Here is a 17,376-nt window from a genome sequence, read left to right on the forward strand (position 1 = left end):
TGTGTCACACATGGAGCAACTGCAAGGTGGGGGCCACTCCTGATGGAGGGCAGGATCAGAACATTCTCTATTCTGAATGTGGAAGGGCAGAAACAAAGGCAAAGTCATGTGTTGGGTGTTTATGTGGAATGTGTTCCCAGCCCTGAGGTTCCATTTGAGGCCACCTGAAAGCTGAGGTGAGGGGGAGTCGGGTCTTTGCCCACCAGTGTGTAGAGACCCCTCTACCCTATTGCAGTTCCCATTAGTGTTGGATCTCCTGGAGTGGGACACCCTGCAGAAGTTTGGGAGAGAGCCCAAATACCATTCCTGTTAGATATCTATCTGCATTAAGAGCCCTGGTCCTCTAACATCCAGCCCTTCCCTGAGGAGCTTGTTTGGTGCTTCATAATGCTCACAAGGCAAAGACCCCAGTTTCTGACGGTGTGGGAGGAGGCAGCTGCTGGGCACTGGGTCCTGGCTGTGGAGGAGCAGATGCATTTGGCCAGGGATGAGGGCCCCCTCACTGGATTCCCCACCTGGGGAGGACTCTAATGGGTTTCAGAGAAGAGGACACGGGGCATTTTGGAGTGGCCAGGACAGGCCCTGCTAGGGAGGCAGTAAAGCTTGATGAGGTCTCCACTCAGGCAGGTGCTGTGTCTGCTCTGTTCGGGAGTCCAGTGCAGTTGCCCAACCCCCTTGTCCACGTCTCAGACGACCTCATTCTCCAATGCCGTTCTACCTTAAGTGATAGCAGCACTGGCACTGGAGGGTGGGATTTCCTGCAGGAGGTGGGCCTGTGCACCGGGCCTATCCTGAGCCTGGGCAGGGTGCTGGGGCTTCCCAAGGGGCATCCAGCCTCAGGGAGGAGTCCCTGGGTCTTCCACCGACACACTTCCAAGCCTGCAGCCTGGGCCAAGACGCAGAGGGACCTGTGGCCCCTGGTCAGGTTCAGTCTAGGAGAATGACACAACCATGATGCCTTTGCAGTATCACAAAATCCACCCCACCCTCGTGACTGCCAGATGGCTCCAGATTAGGGGGCTGGCCCTGCCCAGGAACAGCGTGGACCTGTGGCCATCAGTCGGCGCCGGGATGCACCCGATGGTGTTTAGGGGAAGGAATTGTTTAGGAAAGATCTATGCAAACAGGCTCAGGAGGGGATTGCGGGCTAGGATCAGCGTCCCTGGCTTTCACCGTGGCTTTGCCACTCGTCGCGCAAAGCCTGAAGGGTCCAACTGGTTGCGCAGTCTCAGCCCCTGGCTGGGACATCCGAGGCAAGGAGTGACACCACCCCTCCGAGGGTCTGGAAGGTCTGAGGCCGCTTGCGTAGGGCAGCGGGCGGGGCCGTAAGGACGTCCGCGCCCCGCCTCCGCCCCCCCCCCCCCCGCCCCGCCAGCCCCGCCAGCCCCGCCAGCCCCGCCAGCCCCGCCAGTCCCGCCAGCCCCCGGCAGCCGGGTCCACCTTAAGGGGCGCGCTGACATCAGCGCGCCGCCGCCGCCGCCGCCTGTTGGGTGGGATTTCCTCCTCCTCCGCCGCCGCCGCCGCCGCGGGTCCTGCGCCGCGTCCAGCCCGCCTGCCCGACCCCGGCCCGACCCCGGCCGGCCCCGCCCGCCCGGCCCCGGGGAGGGATGCGGCGGCGCGGCGCCCAGGATGCCCCGCAGCCCCGGGACGCGCCTCAAACCCGCCAAGTACATCCCGGTGGCCACGGCCGCCGCGCTTTTGGTCGGCTCCAGCACCCTCTTCTTCGTGTTCACGTGAGTTGGCGTTGCGTCCGGGAGCCCGGGTGACAGGGAGAGGCAGGCCGGACATAGACTCTTGGGAATACCGGGGGCAGCTACTGGGTGGGCCGGGCCGGGCAGGGGACTCGAATCGGCTGGCTGGGCGGGGCGCGGGCTGTAAGCAAGGCGAGCCCCCATCCTGGTATGAACGACCGCATCCCGGAATGCGCGCGCGTTCTGGAACAGGTGAGCTGTGTGAAGACAGTGGTACGGACCGGTCATCTCAGAGTTGTGCCAGGCAGGCCCTGGGTGTGGCTGCAGCCCTTCCCTCCCACAAGGCTCAGGAGGGGATACGGGCTATCCAGAACCACTAACCCTTCCCGCAAGCAGCCGTGGGTGCTTCTTGGGTCCCCTCCAGGATGCCACCCCAGGCCAGAGCCAAGTTATTCCCGCGTAGGTGTGGCCTGGTCTGGTTGCCACATGTTTACCCCACAGTTGCTGGTGACCCTGACCTGGTCGGTTCCTCTGCCCTCTGTTGGCCTTCTCTGGAAGACCTTGAATTTGAGGGGCCAGGCTGGGCTGCACTCCTAGACAGATGTTTAAATAGCTCTTCTGTGGGCTTCCCATAGGGGACACTAAGACCTTTGAGGCTAAGCCTCCGGTTATAGGGACAGAATGCCCTTGCCCACAGGGCACCAGTTGGCTTCAGCTTCAGCTTCTTCATCTAAGACAGGCTGGCTTACAGCCTGGAGTGATCTGCTGACCTCCCTCTGTTGTCTTGGGGTCACCCCAGGGATTCTTCAGGCATGAGGAGGGATTGCAGGCCCCAGGCTTCATTTTAAGGATCATGGACCACTCATCCCTGTCCACAAGTCCGAGCCCAGGTGGGCAGAGTGATGGCTGCTTGTTCCCAGGTGGGTCAGCCTCTTGAATGTGAGTGAGGCTGGGATGGGCAGGAGTCAGCTTAGTGCCCTTTCACCTTTGTAAGAGCTGGGGTGGCAGCCCATGTTCATGGCAAGTCTGAATTGGGTGCCTGTGGAGGCGGGAGAGTTCCTACCTGGAGGCTGGGGCTGCAGACTGCCAAGAATGTGTTTAAAAAAGGCCTGTGTGGATGGGCTTATTTCTGGTTCTGGAGAGTCGGTGTGTTCTTGTCATTCTGATGCTGCCGACTATGGGGCAGAGAGGGTGGGTGGTCGTTGACATTGGGGATCTATTCCCTGGGGCTTCTGGAAGGGTGGGTCTCAAACTTGGTCCTGGACTCTTAGGCACTGGGATGGTATGTCTATCTCAGGTCTTATTACCCAAGTGCAATCCAGTGTCTTTTCTTATAACTTTAAAACTAAGACAGGTTCTCTATGGAGAGCTTATGAAATATAGAGGAAAAAAGTTTTAAAGAAGATGTGCATCATGGAGATTACCCATCTCTTTATCCTCAGAGAGCATCACCTTTATAGCACCCAGGCCATGCTGTAGGAGTGCTTGTGAGTCACTCACCTGTGATTTCAGAGGTGCCCTTTCCTGTGAATTTGACCCAGCCCCAGGACTTGGGTGCTGAGGCTGCTGCAGGGTGCCAGTACTTCCTTCTTCTGTTCACAAAGTTGGAGTTCTGGGGTCATGGGCAGTGGTGCTTTTGAGGTATGGGGTTCCCTTTGGAGGTAGCACTCCAATTTGTGTGTGACCCATTCTGAACCCTGCTGGCCCTGTACCTGGGAGAAGGTGTAATATGTGTCCCTGTGACAGGATGGAGACTCAGTGGTGTTCTTGGGTCCCATTTGTAGCAACCATCTAGTGAGGCTTAGTGGTTTCACCTGTCCCTTGGCAACCTGGAGGCCATATTTCCTTAGCTAAATTGGGACTTTAACCTGCCCCACCCTAGCTCTGCTGGGAACGCTCTAGGTGGCTCAGATTTTGAGAAGGGGTCTCAGTAATGTAGGCCATGCCATGCTAGTTCTGGTTAGGTGGAGTACTAGGCAGATCTGGTGGCCATGCTGAGTGGGTGTCCTTGGAACAGGCTTCAGTGGCTCCTCTGTGACTTTCTCATGCCCTGTGGCTTCCTCATGCCTGGGGCTACTTTGGCTTCAGTCAGAGAATGGCTTCCTACCCTCCTCTCAGGATCTATCTAGGGTTTCTGTTTTCTTTTTGCTCCTTGAACTTTACCAGATGGTGAATGGACTCCAGTAATGTGAGTTGTGCCCTTTAGGGTAGATTCTATTTCCATACCAAGTGGGCTTGTTCCTGGTATCATGCAAGATTAGGAGTCTGAGACCTGGAGGACCAGGGATCCCTTCCCTCAGCCAGCTCACCAAGGGGTGTGGAGCCAGTAGGACATTCAGACATCTCTCCAGGAAAGGCTGAGGTATGGAAAGTATGCCCAATGTGGGGGTGACCTTTTTTGAGGATGGTGTATATGCTGTAAAGCAGGTTCTTAGAGCCTTCTTGATGGGGTTTGTGTCTTCTGGGCTCTAGAAGGACTTCTCACTGTAGTGCAACACTAGGATGGGTCAGGTTCTGGGAGGGGTCCAAAAGCTTCCAGGGCAGTCCTCAGCTCTGACTCTGTTCCGCCTCCCCCCAGAGTCACTTTGCAGAATGACAGGGACCCTATGCCTGCTAGAGGACTGGGGCTGGGGCTTCTCAGCAGGCTGCCAATCCCAGAGTTGGGTGGTCTTATCTCTGTTTGAGGCATCTGGGTTGATGTGACTGACCCTCAGATGGGACCAAGTCCTCCATGTTGGAGGCTTAGTCTAAGACAGCAGATGGTCTAGGCCTGGGACCCAGTCAGCCATAGGGTGGGGTTGGGGGTTAGGTAGAAGGCAGTGCAGATTGTGCCTTTTTGGGGAGAACCTGAGGGTGGAAACTCAGTGTGAACTTCCCTGCCAAGACATGATGCATGTGACCAGGGCCATCCCTGACCTCCTGAACCTGTTTCCCCTTCTGTCCAGGTGCCTATAGGAATCAAACAGGTAGGTATAGATGCTTCATGGTCTAGAGGTCTTGCTTGGAATGACCAGGGCAGAGTGGAGTCCTGGGCATCCCCATGGACCAGTACCACTCTCAAATGCAAACTGTTAATGAAGAACCTGATACATGAAAATGTCTGAGTTAAAATTTTCCATTCCACGTTTAGGTGTGTCAGACATTCTGCCCCTAAAGCTCCCTGCCTACCTTACTGGGCAACTCTCTGCTGGCCTAGGCAGGACTTAGGAATTCAACCCTGGTGAGGCACACTGTGATGGCTTGTGTCCTGGCTCATGTCTCCTGCTGCTCAGGAGGTAGAGCTGGAACTGGAGGAGTGCTTGGAACCTCAGAATTAGGCCCCCTCCCAGTCCCCCATTTGGCCTACAGCATGGATTAAGTCAACCAGGAGTGGGAGTCATAGGGAAGTGGTGGGCAGGATTCATGGAAGGCTAGATGCTGTACCAATGGCTCAGAGGCCTATAACCTGCCTTTCTCTTTCTGACCCTCCTGCAAACTCAGGTCTTGAGGTATGGCCTGCAGGGGAAGGTGGTGGCTCCAGCTGGGGTCCCTGGAACCAGACAAAGAAGGGCCAGCCTGGTGTGCATGAGTAGGGCATATCTGTGCAGGCATAGAATCCTCCTCAGGCCTAGTACTGGCACACACATGGACTGAGCACTGCTGCCAAGGAGACCTCACATGTCCTTTGTATACTCCTGTGTCCTTGTGTATCCTTGCATGTTTTTGTATATCTTCCTGTGTCTTCACATATTTCACATGTCCTTGAGGGTCCGTGTGTATACTCACATTTTCCCTGTCTACAGGGGAACAATGGGAAGCCCAGAGAGGCAGAGAGATTTGCCTAAGGCTCACAACTAGGAGATATGGAGCTGAGGTTGGACAAGGCTGGGCGTAGTGGAAGTAGGGGTGTGTCTTTGCACGTATGTGTTCATATGTGCCTATGCTTAGGTCTCTGAATGAATGTGAGGCTATGCCCATGTGGCATGTGTGCATTCATTCACCTGCTCACAAGTGTGTGTGCCTGTGTATATGTATGTTCTTGCATATATGTGTATCTTGCACGTGGATATATTTGTGTATGTTCATGCATGTATACTTTCTGTGTACAGGAGTGGTTGTGTTTATGGGCCTATATATTTGTGCTTGTGCATGTTTACACATACGTTCCTGTGCATGTGTACTTTGGAGCATGTTTGTGTGTGACATGCATGTGTGTCCACATGTGTGTGTGTGTGTGTGTGCCTGTACATGCTCTTTGTCTCCTTCACTACTTAGCATGCTTGTTTCCTGAGTTCTGGGCCCTGATGGGTTGGCTAGTGGGTCTGTTCCCCTTAAGTGGGGGTCTAGGTTCTTGGGTCCCTGCAACAACACCTAGAGGGTGACAGGGAGGACAACTGCCTGGTCCTGGCCCGAGTCAGGCCAACGGGGTGGAGATGATAGGAGAATGGTGACTTAGGTCACAGAGAACCTGTTTCAGACCTGTCTGACACCCACTAAGGCCCCCTACTGGCCCTCCCAAACATTTGGGCAGGTAGTACCCACACTGGACAGATTTTACCCAGCACCTCAGTGCAAGCACTGCTCTAAAGGAGCATAAATTTCCAAATGTGGCTCTATCATTGCACAGCTGCTGCCCACACCCCTTCCCCCAGGGAATCTTACTCAGGGCAGCTGTCCAGCCCACTTGACTTTATGGGAAGAAATTGAGGTTCAAGGATGTCACAGTGGTATAGGCCAGGCTCTGGACAGTGTAGGGGTTCAGGCCCTGCTGCCCCAGGGGTGAGGGCACTCCTAAGACCAGTCTTAGTTTGGGCCAGGGGACAGGTTGAAAACCTAGTACACTGGCCTCAAGGACTCTGATCCTCAGCTCCTTGTCTATAAAATGTGAGGACATCAACTTTCCCCCTTCTCACAGTTGGGAGAATGGGGATGTACCATACAGAATGGGAAGCCATGAATACAAGGACAGAGCTCGTGACTAGCCTCTTCATGTGCCCTTCTGTCCTGGGTTCCTGCCTGCTGCCTCTCCTCCATGTCTGTTCATCCATCCACCTCATCTTCAGCCAGCTCCTTGACTCTTTGGTCCCTTCCTTTCCCAGAGCAGGCCAACTCTATGTGTTTCACAAGGGCTTAATTAATGACCTACTGTCACTGTCTTAAATTTTTTTTTTTTTTTTTCTGGTACTAGGGATTGAACCTAGGGGTATTCTACCACTGAGCCGTATCCCTAGCCCTTTTTATTTTTATTTTGAGGCAGGTTCTCACTAAGTTGCCCAAGCTGATCTCAAACTTTCAATTCTCCTGCCTCAGCCTCTCAAGTCTTTGGAATTACAGGCGTGTACCACCATGCCTAGCATTGTTTTGTGATTCTTAATAACTTTTTAATAAGGCATCAACATTTTCATTTCACAATGATTATATAGTTAGCCCTTCCCAGAAAGTGCTGTCAGGATCTTGCTTGTGCCACCCAAGGGGTTGAGGTCTAAGGTGCCTTACCTCTCCCAGGCTGAACTGGTTCTTTCAGTGTATCTCCTTTTTTTGGCATCGAGGTGTGTGCCTCCCATCATGCCAGGCTGGCCATGTCTCAGGGCCCCACTCTTGCCTTGCTGAACGGCATTAGTTCGGTGGTCACAGACATGTGACCAGGCAAGGATGGGGAATATGAAAGAAAGATGTATATGGAGTCCACACCCCAGGTCACCAGGGTGGTGGTGAGAGGGAGATCATGTTGGCAGAGAGACCCTTGCAGCTGCAGACTATCTACACACTGTGTCTATGCTGGGCTCTGGATAAAGGGAAGGGGTAACTCATAGCTCTTGGCCCCACGGAGGACGCTGCCGTGGGAAGCAGAATCTTTAAATAGCCTCTTGCTTTCCACTAAAAATAGTTCTGCTGCCATGGAGGTGGTTGCTGGGGCGGCAGGGCTGGCACCTGGCCAAGGCAGGCGTGGGTGCACTAGTGTGGCTAATGTGAGCTTGGGTGGTGGGCAGGGCTGTGGGCCCTGTTTGTCTTGCTGGCAGCCACCATCGCTCCGTCCCCATAGTTAGGTAGGGCTACTGTGGGGGAATCCCTACTGGTCCCTGACTCCAGGAGGGGCTCAAGTGCAGGGTGGGGAGGGGAGAGTGAACCCCCTTTGTGCCCTACCATGTGTCACAACAGCTGGGTGCAGGGGAACCAACAAGAAAGACAACATGAGGGTCCAGGTGATTTTTAGGACCTGAGAGGTCATACTCGGAGACTTGCTGCAGGGTCAGGGTTAGGGAAATTGAGGACCAGTGAGTATCCTTGGAGGGAAGGCTCCATGAAGGCTGGGGCAGGTGCTCTATAGGGAGATATTCAAGACCCTTTCAGGGAGACTGTGGAACCAAATGTCCTGGAAGGCTTCCTGGAAAAGGGGAAAGCCTTGGAGCCAAGTGCTGCAGGGTGGTGAGAGGTGGCAAGGTGTAGGGGCCTTGTGTTTTTCCAGCATCTTGAAGTGTTCTGCATTGCCCTCTGGAGAGCAAGGTGACTGAGAAGGGGCTGCCAGTGGTGAGGGGTGGGTTGCCATGCTCCTCAGGGAAGAGCAGGGAGACTGTCCCTCAATGTATGGCTGAGGTTTGGTGTTTTCCATACCCCAGAGTCTTCCTTGTGAGGGGGCCCTGCCAGGCTGGGGACAGGTCTAGGTGAGGCCTGACATGACTAGAGCTACCCAGGCAGGTCACTGGCCATGTGTGATGTCTTATTTTCTGTCTTGGTGTTCACTTCCTGTCTGTGACCCTCAGGGAAGGGGAGCCCAGAAAAGTTGTGCCTGGAGTAGAAGGATGTATGTGGCTTGGCTCTGGGCCACCCCTCTTAAATGATGTAACCCCAGTCAAATGGGACTCTCTGAGCCTCATTTCCCTCAATTGTGAGTTATGTTCCAGACAGCTACCCTGGGGTGTTGCCAGGTCAGAACTGGCATGGTGGGAGGACTATACACTGTGCACAGGGTGCACAGCTTCTGATAGTTGAGCCAAGGAGCAAGGGGTCGATGGGCAGGGGTCTCCCAGCAGGTCTGCAGCTGGTGGCCTGATGGGTCCAACCCACACACCTTTCCATGTCTTATGGATCTGCCCTTTGCCTTATACTGTACCCCCATACCTAGCTATCTGCCTGCCTCTCCATTGCAGGTGCCCGTGGTTGACAAGAGCTGTATCCCCAGCTGTTCCTGTCTACAATGGCATCATCTTCCTCTTTGTCCTGGCCAATTTCAGCATGGCCACCTTTATGGATCCTGGCGTCTTCCCTCGAGGTAGGGCTTTGTGCTGGAGCAGTTCATCTGCTCATTTTCACTGAAGTATGAGGGGTTAACTTGAGGGACTTGGTGGTTCCCAGTAGATAGGCTGTGTAGAGATTGGAGGGGCTTTCCTGATAGGGAAGTCACTTTCCTGTTCCCTTGCCATTCTGTCCATCTCCTGATCTGCAGCGGACGAGGACGAGGACAAAGAAGACGACTTCCGGGCCCCACTGTACAAGAATGTGGACGTGCGGGGCATCCAGGTTCGCATGAAATGGTGTGCCACATGCCACTTCTACCGCCCACCACGCTGCTCACACTGCAGTGTCTGTGACAACTGTGTCGAGGTGACTATCCCATTGCTCCATGCTTCCCCAACCAGACCCTGCACCTGATCCTTACCCCACTATTTGCCCTGATGCACTGCCTCTACCTAGGACTTTGACCACCACTGCCCCTGGGTCAACAATTGCATTGGGCGCCGGAACTACCGCTACTTCTTCCTGTTCCTGCTGTCACTCAGTGCACACATGGTGGGCGTCGTGGCCTTTGGCCTGGTCTACGTGCTGAACCATGCCGAGGGGTTGGGAGCTGCCCACACCACCATCACGTATCCTTGATCCCTGTGTGCCCCATCCCAAAGGCAGTGTAGACCAGGGATGTGTGTCACAGGGGAAATTGAGGCTCAGAGGGGTTGCTCAGCTGCCTGGGGGACCCAGTGGGTGAGTTGTTATTCTTAAGTGGGCAGAGGAGGGTATTTGGACACAGGCACCTACTCTGTGCCACTGTGATGGGGTCCACCCTGTCCTTGCCTGCAGCCATTGACCTTAACTGGTCAGCATGGCTGTCATGTGTGTGGCTGGCCTCTTCTTCATTCCTGTCATCGGCCTCACTGGTTTCCACGTGGTGCTGGTTACTCGGGGGCGCACCACTAATGAGCAGGTGCAGACCCCAACAGGGCTGGGCCTTGGGAACCCTTGTGTGAGGTGTCTTGTGCAACTGTGGTGGGAGGGGTCTCAGGTACAAGGCTGTGCCTGACCTGTCCCCCTGCATGCCCCATGCCTGTGGACACTGCAGTCATCAGCAGCTAATGGCCTGGAAATTCTACAGCTCCCTGTAGGGATAGGCTGGGGTGACCTGGGTAAGGGGCACCCCTGAGCTGACTGAGCAAGCTGCCTTCCATAAGCACCACTTCTGAGGAACCCCAGTTGCCCCTAAGGAATCCTAGTTGCCTCTGCCTGTCCCTCTGCCTAGCCTGGCCTGTACCCTGGGTGACCAGGCTGGCTGAGGGGTCCCATATCCACAGGTGACTGGGAAGTTTCGTGGGGGTGTGAACCCCTTCACCCGAGGCTGCTATGGGAACGTGGAGCACGTGCTATGCAGCCCCTTGGCACCCCGGTGAGGCCTGGTCTGGGCAGGGGAGTGAAGTGGCTTGTGCTGGGTGCAGGGTGGGCAGTCTTGGACCCTTAGCCTGGTCACTTCTGCACTTGCCAGGTGGGGTTGACCCTGCCTTTGGTGTGTGTTCATAGCCAGGTTGTCTGGCTGCTGATTCCTCTGTCCCTGGTGCAGGTACATGGTGGAACCACCCCGGTTGCCACTCTCAGCGAGCTTGAAGCCACCCTTCCTTCGACCTGAGCTCCTGGAGCGAGCTGCACCACTCAAGGTCAAGCTTAATGACAATGGGCTGAAGGCAGGACTGGGCCGCAGCAAGGTGGGGGCCTGGGCTGGAAAGGAAGAGGGGATGGGAGTCAGACCCTTAAAGGGAGAAAACAGGCATGTTGGATGGGGGCCCAGAAGAGGTGGAAGGTGGAGGAATTGGGAGAATCTGGGTAGAGGTCCCACTGCCCCAGGAAGGAATCCTCAGTTAAGTCCCACCCCTTATCCAAGTCCAACACACCACTGACCCCACCCCTCCCAGTCTAAGGGTAGTCTGGACCGGCTGGATGAAAAGCCACTGGACCTGGGGCCACCACTGCCCCCCAAGATAGAGGCCAGCACCTTTGGAGGTGACCTGAAGACCCCACGGCCTGGCAGTGCTGGTGAGGTTGGACAGCCAACTGGGGGAGGGACATGGACTGACCCCAGTCTAATAGTGGTCCTTTTCCCCAGAGAGTGCCCTGTCAGTGCAGAGGACCAGCCCCCCGACACCTGCCATGTACAAATTCCGGCCAACCTTCCCCACCGGTCCCAAGGCGCCATTCTGTGGGCCTACTGAGCAGGTGAGGAGACCAGGCCTTGCTCCTGGAGAGGCCCACTCACAGAGGGCCATGTGCATGCCAGTCGGATCCTACCCTGTTGGGACCCTGAACTGGGGTCAGTTGGAGGGGTACAGGGTGAGGTATCCTGGGAAGGGCTGATTCTAGTGGTCCTAAGCCTGGCATCTCTGTCTCTTGGCTGGCATTGCCCTTGGTCCAGGTGGGAGGCTGCATTCAGGAGCAGTGTGTGCCAGGATGACTAGAATTTCACCATTAGTCACTCTTAAGGCCCAAGGGAAACCTTCAGAAGAATTTGAGATTTGTTTGAGAAAGCACATTTATTTTTCCTGAGTTAAATATTCTGCTGTGGAGATGTAAGCAACACTGGACAGCCTTCAGAATAATCTAGACCCCTGAGTGTTCCCAGGCCTGTCATCCCTCCTTGAGGTCCAACCTGAGAGGTAGGCCGGAGTTTGGGCCCCATTCATCTAGACCAGTTTCTTCCCTTAGGATTCACATCCTGTTCTACCTCCCTCTTAGGGACTGTTGGATGGGGCAATGAGTCTGGGCTTACCTAGATGAGGGTCCAGTCCTGGTAGGTATGCAGTGTTCCTGTCCCCTAGGAGTATGGTCAGCCCTGGTTGGGAATGAGGGTGCTCTATGTACATTCCATACATCACCTCCTTCCCAGGACTGACCTGGATCCCATCAGGTTCAGTCTAGTTGGCTAAGTATACCAGGCCACATTTCACCCTCACCACCTTTAGGATTTGAGGTTCCTTGGGCTACTCTTCAGCCTAAGTCATCTGCCCCACAGAGACTAAAAGAGACCCCTCTTTCCTGTGGCCATGGCTGCCCTTAGAAGGTAGTCTCCTTGGATGAGGAGACTCTGAGGGCACTACTCTGACCTTGAGTTGTGGAGTTCCCACCTCTTTACCACCTAGAGTCAGTGTTAACCTGGGTGTTGTCATGCAGTCCCTTCTCCCCACCTGGGGCTGGTGGGCAGTGGTAGGCCCTACATGGTTTTCCCTTGGGTGGCAACCTTTGGGGCCCTTGTCCTGGCTCCATTCTGTCCCAACTTCCTTCTGTGGTAGGCATGAGAAAAGGTGGGCATGGTCAGGAAGTAGGGAGCACTTTGTACCACATGTTGGCAGCATCTGCCGCCATGGCCTATGTCACCAGCATTATAGTCTACACATGGGCTACAGGATGGGGTGTGGTTGGGTAGGGGTGAGAGTGCTCTCTTTCTCCATAGGTCCCAGGCCCTGACTCCCTGACTCTGGGGGATGACAGCACCCACAGCCTGGACTTTGTGTCCGAGCCCAGCCTGGACCTCCCAGACCATGGGCCCAGTGGCCTGCACTCAGTCTACCCACCGTCCCCGCCACTTAGTGCCACTGATGCCTTCTCAGGCGCTTTGCGTTCCCTGAGCCTCAAGGCTGCCAGCCGGCGGGGTGGGGACCACGTGGCCCTGCAGCCCCTACATTCTGAGGGTGGTCCTCCCACACCCCACCGGGGCCTCTTTGCTCCCCATGCGCTACCCAACCGAAATGGCAGCCTGTCCTATGATAGCCTGCTTAACCCTGGCTCACCCAGTGGCCACACATGCCCAGCACACCCCTCTGTTGGTGTAGCTGGCTACCGCTCACCCTACCTACACCCTGGGGCAGCAGGTGACCCACCACGGCCCCCACCCCGCAGCTTTAGTCCTGTGCTGGGTCCCCGACCTCGGGAGCCCTCACCAGTACGCTATGACAACCTGTCGAGGACCATCATGGCCTCCATCCAGGAACGCAAGGACAGGGAGGAGCGTGAGCGGCTACTGCGCTCCCAGGCTGACTCGCTCTTTGGCGACTCTGGAGTCTATGATGCACCCAGCTCCTACAGCCTGCAGCAGGCCAGTGTGCTGTCTGAGGGTCCTCGCGGCTCTGTGTTGCGCTATGGCTCCAGAGATGACCTTGTGGCTGGGCCTGGCTTTGGTGGTGCCCGCAACCCTGCCTTGCAGACATCACTGTCCTCACTGTCAAGCTCTGTGAGCCGAGCACCACGGACATCCTCCTCCTCCCTGCAGGCCGACCAGGCCAACAACAACACCCCTGGGCCCCGGCCTGGCAGCGGCTCACACAGGTCACCTGTGCGTCAGGGTTTGCCCTCCCCGCCTGGCACTCCCTGCTCACCCTCCTACGTGGGCCCCAAAGCTGTCGCCTTCATCCACACGGACCTCCCGGAACGGCCACCCTCGCTGGCTGTGCAGAGGTGGGTGCCCAGAGGTGTGGGTGGGCTTCCCAGTGCAGGGCAGCCATCCAACCACCTGCAAGGCCTCTCTTGGCCCAGTACTCAAGGGTTGTCCTGGAGCCCTTTGGTTATCTACAGGGGGGGGACAAGGGGGTGGGCCTCATCCTGTCTTGAAGGCGCCTTAGTCACCCATGTGAGAGCAGCCCAATTCTGAGGATATCCTGGGCATGCTTCATATGTGGGGGAAGGGAAGAGTTGCACCCTAAGCTCAACATGTCACATTCTCCCAGAGCTGGTGCAGGCTCAAAATGTGGAAGGTCACTGGGCACTGATACCTCTTTCTGGAACTGGTACTCTTTTTCTGGTACCATGTGGCTGCTTGGGTTTCCTTTGTACCATGGGCTGTGACCTTCCTTGATCTGTTTGATACTCTCCCTGGGCCTGCCTCCATGCTTGTCCAGAAGGCTGAGGCTGGGGGACATCTCCTTATAGTGAAATGTGCTACTTTGGGCACATAGTCTGAAACAGATGCTTCCCTGGCTCCAAGATTCTGGTGGGTTGGTAATGGATTCTGCCTCATAGGGCTAGGTCCATGTAGGCGAGCTGAGCCTAGTTTGGGTCAAGTTCTCATGTTGGGAAGGTCACAGAACTGCTATAAGCAAGTCCTGAGAGCCCTGAGCGTAGGCTCAGTTGTTTCAGATTGCCAGATAAGGCCCCAAGAGGAGACTTTAATCCAGGCCATTCGGCCACAAAGAACTGGGAGCATGGTTATGAGTGGTCTGGTCCTGAGCAAGGCCTTCCCACCCCACATGTGGCTAGGAGTCCATTTACTTTCCTTGGGATCAGGGATGTGCCTATGATAGGACAAGGACAGTAGTTGGGGGAAGGAAGGGCTCCTGCCTTTATGAATGTTTAAGTAGTGAGGTCAGAAACACCATGGTCAGCACTGGCCAAGCCAAGTGGTAGGAGAGCAGTCCCTCATTTTCCTGAGAGGGAATGAGGAGGGAACCCAGTGGTGGCTTTCCCAGGTAAGAGCACCATGATATGGGCAGGACCTAGGACTACAGTTTGATGTCCACTTGCCTGCCCTATTCTCTGGTCAGTGCCACCTGAGAGGTGTTGAGGCAACCAGGATGATGATAGCAATTCTGACGTTTGTCCTTCCTGTAATGGCACAACCCTCTTTGGGGAAGGGGTTTCCCAGGGTCCAGGATAGAGGGTTCCAGTTCATGTCTGTATATGTCCTGTCACCCCACCATCCTGTGTTCACCGTGTGTGTATGTGTGTGTGTGTGTGTGCTTGTTTTAATGCAGGGACCACCCTCAGCTGAAGACCCCCCCAAGTAAGCTAAACGGGCAGTCCCCAGGCTTGGCCCGACTGGGGCCTGCTGCAGGCCCTCCGGGGCCCTCCGCCAGCCCTGCCCGGCACACGCTGGTTAAGAAGGTGTCCGGCGTGGGTGGGACTACGTACGAGATCTCGGTTTGAGAATTGACCGCCACCTGTCTGCTGTGGTGCCATGGGGACCAGGACCCCACGGTGGCTCTCCCCATCCCCACCGACTTCTCTACCCCAGAGAAAGGAGGCCGCCCAAGCCTGGTGTGGATCAGCAGGAGAGAAAGCCACGCCTCCACAAGCTTGTCCCTGCACCCTGTGCCTGTCCATCCACTCCTCTACTCATGGGGAAGACAGGATCTTGAGCAGCTGCTGCCAGGCTGCAGGCTTGTGTTTCTGTCCCTGCTGGGGCAGTGAGGGGGACCCAGACTGCCTCCTCCCTTGGCCAAGTTCAACACCACCACCCTGTCACCCTCATCCTACCAGGCTAGTCTCCAACAATCCCATGGGTCCACCTGCTTCCCTAACAGAGGGTGCCTGGGGCCCTGCCCTCCCAGCTGCTCCTAACATGTTGCCTTTCACTGACCCAGCTGGCAGCTTGTAGCTTGGCAAGGCCAATGCTTTTGCAGCCCTGGCCTACTCTGGGTTTTGACGGATGGATGGACAGCCAGCCAGCCAGCTGTGGCAGAGGTCCCAGCTCTGTGCGTTGTCTTGCCTGGCCAGTGGGCTTGTGTCCCTATGTCTGTGTGCTGTGCTGCCGTGCCACGTCTGATGTGTTAGTGCTCGGCCGCCGCTGTCCCTTTCATTGAAGCCTTAACTTCTGCTTTATGCTCTTGTGGGAGGCGACCCGGGGGAGGGGAGAGGAAGTAATGGGAGCAGGCACAGGGGCTACATTCAACCCCAGGGGCCCAGTGAGACCTGGAGCACCCTCCCTGCCAAACTGGAGAATCCCCACCCCAAATCATACAAAGTCCCCGGCTCTAACCCGGCCGGTCCCACATGGAAAGCACATTGGGGAATGGGGGATCAGTGCTTCCCCTGGTGTCAGGGACCCGAGAGTAAGCACATGGCAGCGTCCGCTTGCGTTGTGTCTGTTTTATGTTTTTATATCTACATCTATATATCTATAATTTTATTAAAAAAAGAAAAAGAGTCATTTTGATCCTTTACTTGGGCAAGATCAGGGCTGTGGGTGCAGGGGCCCCAGGGGGAAGGGGAGGACTTCAGGAGAGAGGGTAGCTGACTGGCTCAGGGTAGCACATTCTTTGTGTGCATTTCTGCTGATAAAGCCAAGTCAGGTGAGGACTGGCAAGCATGAGGTATCATTCCTGGCCAGAAAAGCTGGGGCTGCAGCTGTCCCAGGAGCCCCCAGGAACCAAGTGCTTGAGGGAGTTGGAGTGGGGTGCAGTGGGCTCTCCTGCTGGCTCATAATTGTATAAAGGTTGCTGTACTTCATGGTACTCGCTTTTGTCTGCCATATGCTAGAGATGGGATTGGGGAGTGCCAGAAATCCACAGCTTTTCAGGGCTAACACAGCCTGGGCAGGAACTGAGGGGACTGGGGCAGGCCCAGTGTAGGGGCAGTTGAGAGGTTCAGGGACCCAGAGGGAGGTTCCCTGAGCTTTGGACCCCACAGCTTTGCCCTACGCTGACCTCCATCTTTCTGCTTCTCTCTCATGGATGCCGTGGCCCACAGGGGGCGAATAGGCACCTGTAGCCGTGGATGGGGGCGGCGTGGCCAGCCCAGGGGGACCCCTGGCCTGCACCTGTGCCATCTTGGCCTCCCTGAGGACCGCCCTCCACTGCGGGCCCCCTGGAGCCAGGCTGCTGGGGCACCCCCCCGCGGGACCATGTGCCGCCTACATTCAGCGGCCTCCAGCCTTTTCCCCAGCCTCTCGGGGCCCTAGTGGGAAGTAGGCAGCTCTGGGGCCCTGGACAGCCCAACTGGAGACCCAGGAAGCCAGGCTGCGTGGACCCTGGAGTGGGACTGGGTATGGACTGTGGGTCCTGTCTCTACCAGCTATATCTTGACTGACTCAAGCCTGCCAGGGCCTGTGACCCTGCATCCAGGTGACCTCAGGAAGTCCCCCACCTGCTGCAGGGAGTCCAGCACCACTTAGGGTGGTCCTGGAGCTGCTGGGACCAGCATGACATTCACCCCAGCCTCCCTGCCCTGCCAAGCACTTTAGACTAAGCCACTTCCTCCTAGGGAGCCTGGGCCTCTGTGGGTTGGGCTGGGGAGGGGGTCTCAGGTTTCCCCTGCCAGTTACTGCACTCCCCCGTACCCTGCCCCCAGCACATAAACAGATGCCTTAACTTCCTAGAGCCGCCAGCCTGGTGAGCCTTGGGATCCCAGCCATCCAGCTGGGTCCCTTGCCTGCCCACCAGATTTCCATCAGTGTCTCTGCTCTGGTTCCACCTGGTCTGTCTGCATCCAGGGATGAGTGATCCATGGTTCACAGTCCTGCAGTCTCTGAGCCTGCTGGATCTGGTTGTCCTTCAGAGTCAGAGAAGGATGGAGTCCCTGCCAGCCCTCGTGTGCAGGGTCCTCGTCCCAGGGTCCACCCTGGGCACTGGCTTTATTCTCCCATTTTGGGACAAGAAAGCCACAAAGCTATTCTCTGTTGTTCTAAAGGATACTTCCTCCTCCATTTTAATTCCCCCAATAAAATTTTTGGTGTTTACCTCCA

At 56.1% G+C, this 17,376-nt stretch overlaps 1 protein-coding gene across 7 annotated transcripts; it reads left to right on the top strand.

Moving 5' to 3' along the window:
* Window positions 1-1,446: 1,446 nt before the first annotated feature.
* ZDHHC8 (zDHHC palmitoyltransferase 8) lies at window positions 1,447-17,340 on the top strand. 7 transcript variants are annotated; one of them, XM_079152601.1, is made up of 12 exons: window positions 1,450-1,733; window positions 2,491-2,611; window positions 8,819-8,940; window positions 9,115-9,272; window positions 9,363-9,535; window positions 9,765-9,867; window positions 10,232-10,323; window positions 10,495-10,636; window positions 10,844-10,964; window positions 11,035-11,144; window positions 12,376-13,376; window positions 16,383-17,340. In XM_079152601.1, the coding sequence occupies exons 3-12, from the start codon at window positions 8,904-8,906 to the stop codon at window positions 16,591-16,593; spliced, it is 2,148 nt and encodes a 715-aa protein (XP_079008727.1). In that variant the 5' UTR covers window positions 1,450-1,733; window positions 2,491-2,611; window positions 8,819-8,903; the 3' UTR covers window positions 16,594-17,340. The 7 variants fall into 7 exon arrangements, with proteins under 7 accessions (XP_079008729.1, XP_079008725.1, XP_079008726.1 ...); XM_079152599.1 differs by lacking the exon at window positions 2,491-2,611 and having other exon boundaries at window positions 1,448-1,733; window positions 10,495-10,588; XM_079152597.1 differs by lacking the exon at window positions 2,491-2,611.
* The last annotated feature ends 36 nt before the right edge of the window (window positions 17,341-17,376 follow it).

The sequence above is a fragment of the Sciurus vulgaris genome, assembly GCF_902686455.1.
Source record: "Sciurus vulgaris genome assembly, chromosome: 8".
NCBI classification, from domain to species: Eukaryota; Metazoa; Chordata; class Mammalia; order Rodentia; family Sciuridae; genus Sciurus; species Sciurus vulgaris.